This window comes from Athalia rosae, chromosome 5 (genome assembly GCF_917208135.1).
Source record: "Athalia rosae chromosome 5, iyAthRosa1.1, whole genome shotgun sequence".
NCBI lineage: Eukaryota > Metazoa > Arthropoda > Insecta > Hymenoptera > Athaliidae > Athalia > Athalia rosae.
In genome coordinates, this window is record NC_064030.1 from 9,135,557 (window position 1) to 9,147,861 (window position 12,305).

A 12,305-nucleotide genomic window follows, 5' to 3' on the forward strand; every position below is an offset into this window, starting at 1 on the left:
TCCGTGTCATTGCTCACCTATCTAATGTCTGATCCGAAACCAAACCACCCTACGCCATACCGCTATCAGACAGCTGTCGACTCTTATTTGAATTTCAAGATCCCATTCTTATTCATGTTTGTCCCTCACAAAATACCCCATCAATCGCGATTTCGTGTACTACTTTTTTTTTTTTTTCTTCTTCTTCTTCTTTTTCGTCAACTCGAAGAGTCGACTTTTTTTTCTTTTCTCCTCTATTAGGGAAACGGAAGAGGCCCGGAGGATCCGTGCTCAAAGTTTTCCTCCTTTTTTCTTTTTATCTTATTTTTCGGAATAATGCTGGTCTGAATATTTTTTATACGCACATCTGGACACCGCCTGCTACTCGGGCTCGGTTGAAAATGACGAAGTCTGCTACACGTTCGCTTCTGCAACGTTCAACGATTGTATATTTTCTGAAACCTCGTGCAGTTGTTGCCAAATAGAGGTCTGTGCGCGGTATTTTTACCGGTAATGTCTCGTCTCTGTCTTTCCTGGGGCCACCTTTTTTTTTTTTTTTTTTTTTTTTTTTGGATTGTTTCTCCACACTCGACTAGTCGCTTTTACTTTCGAGTGAATTTCACTTTTTAAACCGAAAACCGCCAGTTTCACTTCTGCCGTTTGCATATTACCGACTGCAAATTGACCGTGACCCGCGCTAATCGCGTGAAATCGATCTGCGCGCTCCCGTGGTTGTTTTTTTTTTTTTTTTTTTTTTTTCTCGATCGGGAGGAAACGATCGATACCGAAACTTCAGCGATCGAGGAAACCAAATTGTTATAAGGAGCGAGATTTACGAAGAATTTCACTTCATCGCGAGACAGCGAGCACGAAGGTTCTACGGATCGTTGACTCGTTACGCGTCTATAGGCGGGCGTACGTTGCTAAATCGGCCTTGTAATTCTCCTCGAAATTATTCCAAGAATTTCAGAAAATGTCTTGGATTAGGTACGCCATTCCTAGTATTCGAATTTGCCAAAGTATGTACATACGTTGTACCTAATCGCGTTGATCGCGTCGCGATCATCGCCAAATTTCACCTTTGTTATCTCGATGATTCGCTTGTCGTCGAGAAAAAAACTGCTCGAAATAAACTTTGAATGATCTCACAGCACCGTAATCAGATTCAGACGTTGACTCGTGATCTCACTACGAGTACGTATAACATATAACAAGTATAGCAAATCTTCGCAGTGATATGTTCGCGAAGAAATTGCGAGTCGAATAAAAAAATTAGGCTAATTACGTGTACGGTGATAAATCTGAGCGATTACTTCCGGTTCATTAACCGTTGGATGTATATTGTCGGGACAGGTGGACCTGAAGAATTCCTGGAGATATTCCAAGGAATTTCTCAGGGAATTTACCGGTTTCCGGTGATTCTCCATCCTCTCGCTCGAATCTAGATAACGTATATTTAGGTATAGTCTCTGATGCTCAGGGAGATGGATCGAAGGGTGGGTGCGATGTCTCTGCGCCGCGAAGCCAAGGGATGTTCGCGGGAATTTTGATAGATCGAACATTCGAGATAACTCGTTTTACACTACGCTTGAAATTCAATCTGCTCTCGAAAGAACGCGTGACAATGTAAAATTAGATACCCCTTTTCTACCCTGAAACCGCTTCGCCGGAATCCCGTGCAAATAACAAAGCCTTTTATAGTACACGTTATACGCGGGGATTATCCGCGAAATGACGTCGCTGTTTGATCAAAAACTGAGGATTACTCCTCCGGTGATAACGTACTTTTCAAAATCTACGATCGGTGTGAAACCGTACCACACATAACGCACACGGAGAACTTGGGCGTTACCTTCTTCCGCATTTTTATTATCTCTTTTTTTGTTTCACCCAACAGAGGTACGAAATCTCCAAAGTTCGGATGACGAACATTAACAGCTAATAGCCGGTTGGGAAACCGCTCGGTTTCGAGACGAACCCTCGAACGAGGAGACTCCCGATAAAGTTCAGAAATACTTTCCCTCCCGGGTTTTCCAACGAGGTCGAAAACTTCGTTCGAACGTGGCAACGCCTGTTTCCCCCCGTCTAATAATCACGACGCGCGTCGATGAATTCCGCCGTCGGACGCGGCGCGTGTCAACGATGCGATATCCACTTTTCTCCGATCGATTGCAATCGATCGTCCGGCGTGCCAGAATTGATCCAGATCATCGCCGCGGAGCTGAACTCGCGTTGACTGCGACGCGTTGCTTTCGAGTGTACCAGGATCGGGGGGATACCCCGGTGGCACGGAATCCGTAAATACGCCGCGATAGGAAAGCTAAGAGTGTCGGGAGCCTCTGTTTGATCTGAAATCGAATCCTGTCGGAGGTATTATAACGCAGTTCCGAGTTACTGCTTGGTAGGAGATCGGATCGGTTTACCGAAAGATGGTCACGAGGACTTGGGAAGCTCGAAACGTCGAGACTCCGGAATAGGTAGGTAGGTAGGTATCTCTTGATTGGATTCAGTCCGACCAAGTTTGGGACTTACTCCCCGAACAAACGTATCTAGTTCTCTGGAGCTGTTGCACTATCCTTCGCCGAATTGAGGGAGTTCTATATGAGCCCGACGGTAATCAAAAGTTTCGCTCCCGTGTCGATGCACCCATCGCCGGATTCTGCGTCCCTGAGATACCTCGTGGCTTAAAAACGGATAAACTCCGCATCGGATGCGTCGCGCGGCTTATAAATGTCTCGCAATAAATTGTCACGGTTATCGGTCCGACTTTATCTGAAAATTTTTGCGGTATCGTAATTGGCGAAGTACAGTTTACTTCCACACGTCTTCCGTGCCGCCATATACCGCTCTGAGCTTTTTCTTATCTCTTTTCACGCTCGTCAGAAAAATAATAAAAAGAATCGGGCTCGCAGTGGTCGTGACCTGCATGTACCCCATTACCTATGATGTCATTAACGATTATCACATAATATGCGTGAATTCAATTAGTAGATCAGTTGAAATTTACTCTGCAATCTGCACATCCGTCGGTTAATATACGGGAGATAAAATTTTGTTGTGTAATTGTTGCGCGTAAACACATAATATTAGCATCGTCGCGAGACGATAAAATGTTCGGAGTACGCGCTGTTGACGGACATCAAAGGAGGCACGATGTTTCCGTTGAAATTATGAATCAATGTAAATGAGATTTTTTTGAAGCTGATACCGATGAGGTCTCACGAATACATTCTTCACTGTGATTTCCATCTCATTATGCTTTTGAAAAATTAACGCAGAGCGAGAAATGTACCGATTGAGAATAAAATTCGGAGAAGCCGAACTAGGAATGTTGGATCACTTCGATTTTTCTCGGACTCGTTATTTTTATACCATTTATCGTTGGTTTGGGCGTATGAAATCCTAGGTCGCTACGCAAGAACTACGCGGTCTGCGGTATTCGGTGATAAGGTCTGGATCGTGATGCGATCACGCTCGAGAGCAATGGTTATCGCTGGATGGTGTTAATATGTATGCGCATGATCCGATAATACTTACGGTTTTTATGACGCACTAACTTCTGATAATCGTAATACATCACCTTCTCGGTTTGTCTAGTACACAGTTGATTGATTGAGAGAGATGTGTACCGAATCTTGAGTTTCTTTCCCGTTGGTGTCACTCTAATCTCAGTCCAAGTACAGATATTACCAACAGATAGATAGAGCCCACGGGATAATTACGCTCACGCGCAGGTGAAGTTACGATCAATCACGTGATGAGTTTTTTTGTTACTTCGAAATGAAAGAGAAACATTGATCGACCGGTTGGAATCGAGGAAGTCAGCTCCGTTGGCTGTTGGATTTTTAGACGTACACGTCATTACCAGTCAAAGCCGGTACTTGAAACTAGTGGGATCGACAGAATGTTGTGGAGGTTCTTCGCTGTTGCTATTTTCCTGTTCACGGGCATCGTGGAGCATGGAGACGGTGCCAGAATACTCGGTGTATTTCCCATACCTTCGATCAGCCACCAAGTAGTTTTCCGAGGCCTGGCCAAAGCCTTGAATAAACGCGGTCATGAGTTGGTTGTTATCACTACCGATCCGGTCAGAGATCCCGCTTTGAAGAACTACACGGAAATCGACTTACACGTGTTGTACGAGGGCTTCAAGATATTCGATCACGTTATGCTTCGAGGAGCTATCAATTGGGAGGACAATTTACCGTTAATGCATGCTTTATTTTCTCAACAAACCGAAACCATCCTCAGTCATCCGGAGGTGAAAAGATTGTACTCGCCGGGGAGCGGTGAGAAATTCGACCTCGTGTTGATTGAGTTGCTTCTGAGCGGTGCGCTTCTACCTTTGGCCAAACGATTCGATGCTCCGATAATCGGTAAACAGACGAAGAATCGAACGATGTCGGACGAGCATTGATGAGAAACAATCTCTACCATTATTTCCCGTAGGTATCACATCCATGGGTCTGACGCTTCCTACTCAGTACTCGTTGGGCATACCCATTCTATCTTTGCATCCGTCAAGCTGGGAACTCGATAACAGAGACTCCAGCAGCTATTCGCTATGGCCAAGGCTCAGTAATTTCATCAGGATGTGGAAATATATTCACTTTCATCGAACTACTTGGATACCGGATAACGAGAGGATCGCCAAAAAGTATTTTGGAAACGACGTGCCGAGCATTGCTGAAATGGAGAAGAATATCTCTTTGATATTCGTCAATCAGCAGGTACCGTTGTCCTTCACCAAACCGACCGTACCCGGTGTCATACCGATTGGCGGCTTCCACATATCGAAAAAACTCGAACCTTTACCGGAGGTACGTAGCACTAATTGTCGGTATTGTAGGATTAATATTTCGAAATACGTTTCTCGCAATCAGTAGCGGCTACTTGGACTTTCTTCGATCTGTTTTGCGGTATTCGGGCAGATTTGAAAACAAAATGCAATGTGACGGTACATGATTTTCGTTTGTAGTCGCTCAGGAAAATTTTGGATGAAGCAACTCAGGGTTTCATTTACATGAGTCTTGGAACAAATGTGAAGAGTTTCATGTTGACCGATGAAATGCGAGCTGAATTCGTCGCCGCGTTTTCGCAACTCCCGTTCAAAGTACTTTGGAAATTCGACGACGATGAATTTCCAAATAAGCCCGATAACGTGATCATCATGAAATGGTTTCCACAACAAGCTATTCTAGGTATTGAACAGACCGAAATTACCTCCGATAAAAAATTCAGCTATATTTTCTATCTCCTCCTTCGTCAGCGCATCCAAATTTGAAGGTCTTCGTATATCAGGGAGGGCTTCAGAGCACAGAGGAAGCGATATCCAACGGGGTTCCGCTTATCGGTTTACCGGTGATAGGAGATCAAGACATGCAGGTGAAAAAGATGGTCCAGCTCGGTGTCGCAAAGATGATAGAGATCAAGACATTGAAAAGAGAAGAATTATTAGAAGCGATACGAACAGTCACGACCGACGGAAGGTAATTCGTTTATGTTTTTTTCTCTTCAAATATCTATCCCGCTCTAACCGTTGTCTGTGTTTCAGTTACAAGGAGAATATGCTGAATTTGAAATCTCTGATTTCGGATAGACCGAATGATCCATTGGAGAACGCTATTTGGTGGACTGAGCACGTGATTCGGCACAGAGGCACTCCGTATTTGCGTTCATCTACAGCTGACGACCCGTGGTATCAGAAAAATGACATGGACATCGTGGCCTTTATTACCGCCACGTTTACGACAGTTTTATTCGTAACTTTGATCGTATTGTACAAGTGCATAATTTACATGAATGGCTCGTCCACAAGACGATCACTTGATGAGGCTAAAAAGCGAAATTGATCCGAAGAATCGATCGTTATCTTTCGGTTGACACGGCCCATCAAGTCCCATATGTAATTCAAATTATCGTACTGATAAATCCAAGTCAAACATAAGATAAAGACTAACCTTCGTAAGCCATGACGTGCGTGAAAAATTGAGTATTCCATCAATGTCAAAACTTATTGCTAGTTGAACTCTCGCGGACAAAGAGCTGTTTCAGTTTTCACTATTCACCTCAATGAATTAACGGTATGCTTGTTATGCGCACATTATTTCTGTATCCAACGTGCAGTTTTGAAGATTGATCCATCCAAGGTTGAATGACAAAAACGACTATCCATAGAATGGAATATATACCGTACAGCACGATTTTTCGTGTGCTTGGTATTGTTGGAGATAATTCAAAACCAAAAGATGAAAAAATTCTTTTCAAAGTCGACATGTGCCGGCGGCACAGATTATATCGGAGGTTCGGCAGTGCTAGACCCTCCCGTTGCATAGTTATGTCCAGACGTTCGTTATCTATTCTCGTTCATACACACGAATACATACATATGAATGAAAAAGCGTTATCGCGATATTTCATTTGAAAATACTAGAAAAGAAGTATTTTAAATATTTTTATCGTTAGCAACATTAATTACTAAACCTCACATACCTCACAGTCTATTTCATTTATAGAATTTCACCTTTTTTGTGCCCATTAAAAAAAATAAATAAATAAATAAGTTTAGTTGTTTATCCGACTGACAAGTTACGCGTGAAGCTTTCCAAGACGGTGAACTCGGAGTCGAGAGTTTGAAAATCATCAACGGTGCGACTCCGATGCTATATCAACCCATCATGGATTTTTTATCACGCCGAGTAATAAGTTTGAAATTAGTCTAGAGTCAATGGAGTTGGAATTGTGAACGCAGGTGTTTCGTTTGACTGTATCGTTTTTGTTCCCCATGTTTTCTATGGCCATAATTTACGTAAATGAGATAAAACTGCGCAAACGCATTACTTACAAATGTAAATAAATATTCATCGATACAAGTCAAATACATAAAAAGCTGACTGGAAGCAGACGGTAGTGTACATCGTTATAATTTCATGAACACGATGTTCGCCACGGACGCGATCGTTTATAGTTTCGCGATTTGTTTCCTGAGCCTTCTTCAATTCGGAAATGGGTACAGGATCCTCAGTATTTGCTCTCGTGCTTCGTTCAGCCATCAGATTGTCTTTCGCGGGCTGACCTTAGCCTTGAACAAGCGAGGTCATGAGATCGTAGCCATTACAACGGATCCAATGAATGATCCAAAATTGAAGAATTACACCGAAATCGACGTTAGTCATCTCTACAAATCCAACCTCAAGGTGAATATAGCGGACTTTACGGACTGGCCGGCGTTATTTCCGGATATAAGTGAGGGTCTGAACCTTCAAACGGTGGAAATCTTCGAACATCCCGATTTCAAGAAACTATACGCCGCCAATGCGAACGAGAAATTTGATTTAATACTCCTGGAATTGTTGTATTGGCCCGCCTTTTATCCTCTGGCGAAACGGTTCGATGCTCCGATTATTGGTGAGCGAGTCAGTTAATTTATCACCGAATGAAAGTTTCATTGAACATCTGTGACGGATGAATTATTTTTTTTTTATATTTTGTCAAGGCATGACACCTATGGCCGGACTTACGATAAACATCAAGTATTCGTTGGGCGATCCTATGTTGCCTTCCCACCCTTCGAATTGGGAAATTTATACCGCTGATCAACCCCAGAGTTTTTGGCGTAGACTTGTCACCTTTTTTTCTTTCTGGAAGTTTCTATATTATTATAAAACTTTGCATACGAAGTCGCAGGAAGCTATCGCCAAAAAATATCTTGGCCCTGATATTCCGGATCTATCCGAACTCGAGACGAATGTCAGTTTAGTTTTTGTCAATCGACGTACATCGGCCACCTTCGCGGAACCGAATGTTCCGAAAATTATAAATATCGGTAGTTTTCACTTGGACACTCGAACGGACAAGCTGCCGCAGGTATATTCGCAATTTTCAAAGAGAAATTTCTGTATTCTGTGAGTTCCGCCTCTTTCATTTTTATCCCTTACAGAGACTTGGCGAATTTTTGAACGATTCTGAAAACGGGTTCATTTACATGAGTCTAGGTACTAACATGAAGAGTACGATGTTATCGTCAAAAGTGCGGGAAGCTTTATTATCGGTCTTTTCGAGACTTCCCTTCAAAGTACTCTGGAAATTCGAAGACGAGTCTCTTCCAGGGCTACCTCCGAATGTATTCATCATGAAATGGGTCCCACAGCAAGCCGTTCTTGGTAATTAGAAGAGAATATTTTCATTTCACTCGGGATAACACTTTTTTTTCTCCTAATTGCCAGACGCGTCTGTTTTCGAAAACAAAGAATTCTTCTTTGATCGTCTTACGATCGAGTACAATAGAGCTTAATTAACAATATCTGGAATATTCTCACCAGCGCATCCGAATCTGAAGGCCTTCATATATCAAGGAGGTGTTCAGAGCACGGAGGAGGCAATATCTAACGCCGTTCCTCTGATTGGCATACCTACTTGGGCGGATCAGAAGATGCAGATTGATAAACTAGTATCTCTCGGGGTGGCCAGGAAATTGGAAGTGGCCAAATTAGATGAGAAAAGTCTGGTGGACGCAATCACTGCTGTAACACTCGATAGCAGGTGACTCACAAGATTCTGAGAAAGAAAAAACTTTCATACTACGAACGAATACTAGTCGTATGAATTTAATCTAAACTGTTTCAATTCTTCCGAGGTTCAGTTACAAAGAGAATATGGTGAATTTACGAAAACGTTGGATCGATAACTCGCAAGATCTGTTGGAAAACGGAATATGGTGGACGGAACACATTATACGTCACAGGGGTGGATCGCATTTGCATTGTATCATAGCTGACACGCCGTGGTACCAACGACAAGACATGGACTTGATTGCTTTTATATCTTCCGGATGTACTCTAGTTTCGATTTTTTTATTATTTTTATTATACCGCTTGCTTTCCTGCGTATCCGCCATACGCAGATACAACTCGGCTGAAACGAAACGAAAAACATCCTGAGATTCTCAGTCCTCTAGACTGCGATAAAAATTTTTTGTATCGACTGTTTGAATCGTAATAACAAACTTGTGCAAATATAGGCAGAATTGACGATCGATATATATATCAGTCAACACTGCGTCTATGGATCAATAAATTGAAGTAATTTATGTTAACATTTGTTTATAGGTGTTAGTTCGGCAAATACTTGGGTGAATCGAAGATTCTTTACTCAGATGACAATTTCAATGAGGTGATATTTGCTTGTCCTTCCAGAATGAAAAAAAAAACAACAAATATTGCTCAAGTTTTCCCCCTCCCCAGGTTAATTAGTCTCGTGTTTCTATAAACTCGTGTCAAGCAGAGGCCATCTGCTCTTTATTTTTGTCTTTTTACTTAATCTCGCTGTTCAAGATGTACATACACTCGGTGTTGATTTGATCGTTGGATCAATATTTTCAAACGTAATAAACAAACGAACGTATACGTCATCCTGTTTTCCTTCCGTAATTGAGGTACGTATGAATTACGTATTTTATTAGGGAGCTCGTAACTCGTACCGCCCTCGTATGAAGTAGGTTGTAAGTTACACGAGATATAACGTTACAATACTGTAGGGACCCAAGAGCCGTTGGTCAGTTCTGAAATTAGAGCTTGCCCCAATGTCGGCGTCGGTTTCGGCGTCATTTTCGGAAAGGGGAAGAAAAATGTATTTCATTCCCGATATATCTTTCTTTATTGGACCGCGAAATCCGTAAATAATACTTGCATTGTTTCGGACGTAAACGATCGGTGGTATCATATAATTGGCCCGGTGAACTTTCCTCTCGATTTAGTGCCGACGGTTCGACCGAGCGTGTTGTACCACGAGAATCGAAAACCCCACGGCGAATGCGAGTCCGGTGCCGATAATTACGAGGGTGAGGTTACAACGATCGTTTGACCCTCACAAGTTGTTTCTTCTGATTTTTTTTTTAATTGCATTTCGATCGGTATTTCGGTATTTCGTTACGGCCTAATGACATTTTTCCAAAATACTCCAACGGCGGACGGCGTATCGGGTTCGATCGATATCTTCGGCCCTTCTACGATGCGGTGTGATATCGTAATCCCGATCAGAGTGGAAATCGCCGAGCGACGTATCATTTTTCTTTGCAGTAATGTAATTTCGCATTTAAGGCACGCGATACGGAGGATAACAAGGATTAGCGCGCGCTTCGGGATGTCAACGATTGAACGCGACTGCGGAATCCAGAGATGGGAAGCGTTCGAGCTGTCCGAAATGCATTCTCGGGATTCCATCGCATTAGTATATTCGATAAACTCAGATATAGCTCTGAAGGCGTGAGCGTGAATTGAAGAACCGCTGAATATACCATAGCCGCATCACAATTAGGATATTCCATGTATGTATACATAGGTATACAACGGCGCGGAGAACCTCGAGCTTATCAAAAGCGATGTAGGGTATACTTCTGCCCAGAGCCACTACAGAGAACGCTAATGCGGTACTTTTCCAATCGAGAAGTTTTCCTCGAAAATTCCAGACCGTTTGCCAAATAAAGGGTGGAAAGGGAGAGTAGAAGAATGCAAGGAAATTGGACGGGGTGTCTGCCACCTATTCGCGAAAACTTAACCGAACCGAGGCGAAGATTTCGAACCAGATTGAAGTACTACTTCTGGTGCCGGTTTCATCTAAAATCAGCGACAATGGACGTCTGCTGATCCAGACGTCTTCGGACTCGTGACGCTACGCTACGCGCGTGTGTGCGCGCGAATCGAGGTAGTTGCCACGAGTGAAAAACATCCGAACACGTCGTAGTTATTCGAATAACGAATCTCTTCGATGTACGGAGGGACCAGAGGGACATGAAAATACAAAAATTTCAGGCATTAGTAGGCGCGTCAGGTCCGCCCGAGGGTTCTTTAAAAAGAGTGCGTAGGCCGGTGGATGATATATGTATGTATAAGAGCAGGGCGTCGAAGAAGTCTGCGGTAGGACCGAGTAATAGGTAGATATTGCGAAGCCCGCTGAGAGTGATAAAAGTAAATTTCGTTTCTTTCACCGAACATAGTCCCGCTAAAATTCCCTACCAAAATTGCTCACCAGACCCGTGAGAAAGCGAGAGAGGGAGCGAGAGGGAGAAAATATCATGAAAATCCGACGATAAATTGAGAGAAAATAAGACGCGATCTGTTACACGTCTCGTACATTATGGCTAGATCATGATACCAACGGTTTGGCTTCGGTCGAAGCGGGGATCATTTGCAGAGGAGTAATAAATCCCAAACAACGGTTAACCATGTCCCTTTTCTAGAAAAGCGGAAAATCGTACGCGCAGTCTCCGCCTGCGTTAGAATTTCCATCGATATTCCATCGGTCGTATTTGAGCCCCATCATATGGGTGCATGAGTAAAGCTTGGTTTGATTTATGGGGGAGGGCGAACCTCTTCGTCGACTATTCGGAGTTATAGTTCTAGTCGGCGCTTATGTGTACCGGCAAGTAATGGTGTACGATAGTTGTACGAAAATCGAGTTATGCGGGGCTCGCAATCTCTCAGGCGAAAAACGAGGCGAGGGGATTCGAGCTGCGCGGTATAGGGCGGTTGTCGCAGAGATGGTTACACGGATCGAATGATGACATTGAATAGTTGCGTGTGGGATGGGGGGGGGGAAAAAAAAAAAAAAAGAAAAAAAAACAAGCAGATTTTCATCTCTGCTCTAGAAGTGAATAGCAACAATTCGGATCGAGTACTTACCGTATACGTTGGAAAAGTTGCCGATACATGTAACTGCCTCGGAGTTGAGGCAAAAATGTCGGATAAATACATCAACCTTTTTCCGATACCGGATTGAACTTTCCTGAAGTCAAGTAGTCCGTTCGGTCGAGCGTGTATCGAGAGATATAAACTTGGACCTCATATTCTTACCGAAAAAACACGAGAAGTTTGGTAAGTTTGTAAACCGACCGCGCGATGCCACCAATCTTAAACTGTCGAATTTTGATATCCGAGCGAAGTGGATAAGGGCGGAATAATTTGACCATAAAAATCATGTTTTCCTTCATCTCGAATACATGTGTTAGCGATCCGCTTTGCGGATTCACGTTATCCGGTGTGTCTAACGAACACCTTGCCGTTCGCGGTAATCGAATAACGAAAAATATATCCGTTAGTTCGACGAGCAACGGTAACGGTTCGTTGACCCTCACAAGTCGACGGAAGTTACTACGGGGTGGTTGCAGCAAGCCGAGGGAAACTCTTTGCTTTCGTTTGAATGGACACGGTAATCACGTTACCCGAGGACGGTTAATGACATTGCCGTAGCTGCCTACCCTTTTCTTTTGTATTTCCAACCAGCGTAATGAACTTCGGACAAGATGGCGAATCGAATTAGATCGAAGCCAA

At 43.2% G+C, this 12,305-nt stretch overlaps 2 protein-coding genes across 2 annotated transcripts; both read left to right on the plus strand.

Moving 5' to 3' along the window:
* Nucleotides 1-3,072: 3,072 nt before the first annotated feature.
* LOC105690205 (UDP-glucosyltransferase 2-like) lies at nucleotides 3,073-5,951 on the plus strand. Its single transcript, XM_012407831.3, has 5 exons — nucleotides 3,073-4,355; nucleotides 4,429-4,799; nucleotides 4,958-5,180; nucleotides 5,249-5,468; nucleotides 5,534-5,951. Exons 1-5 carry the CDS (start codon nucleotides 3,884-3,886, stop codon nucleotides 5,829-5,831), a joined length of 1,584 nt encoding a protein of 527 aa, XP_012263254.2. The 5' UTR covers nucleotides 3,073-3,883; the 3' UTR covers nucleotides 5,832-5,951.
* A 757-nt stretch (nucleotides 5,952-6,708) lies between these two features.
* On the plus strand, nucleotides 6,709-9,073 carry LOC105690204 (UDP-glycosyltransferase UGT5-like). The gene is made up of 5 exons (XM_012407830.3): nucleotides 6,709-7,386; nucleotides 7,475-7,845; nucleotides 7,919-8,141; nucleotides 8,301-8,520; nucleotides 8,621-9,073. The coding sequence occupies exons 1-5, from the start codon at nucleotides 6,909-6,911 to the stop codon at nucleotides 8,916-8,918; spliced, it is 1,590 nt and encodes a 529-aa protein (XP_012263253.2). The 5' UTR covers nucleotides 6,709-6,908; the 3' UTR covers nucleotides 8,919-9,073.
* Nucleotides 9,074-12,305: the final 3,232 nt, after the last annotated feature.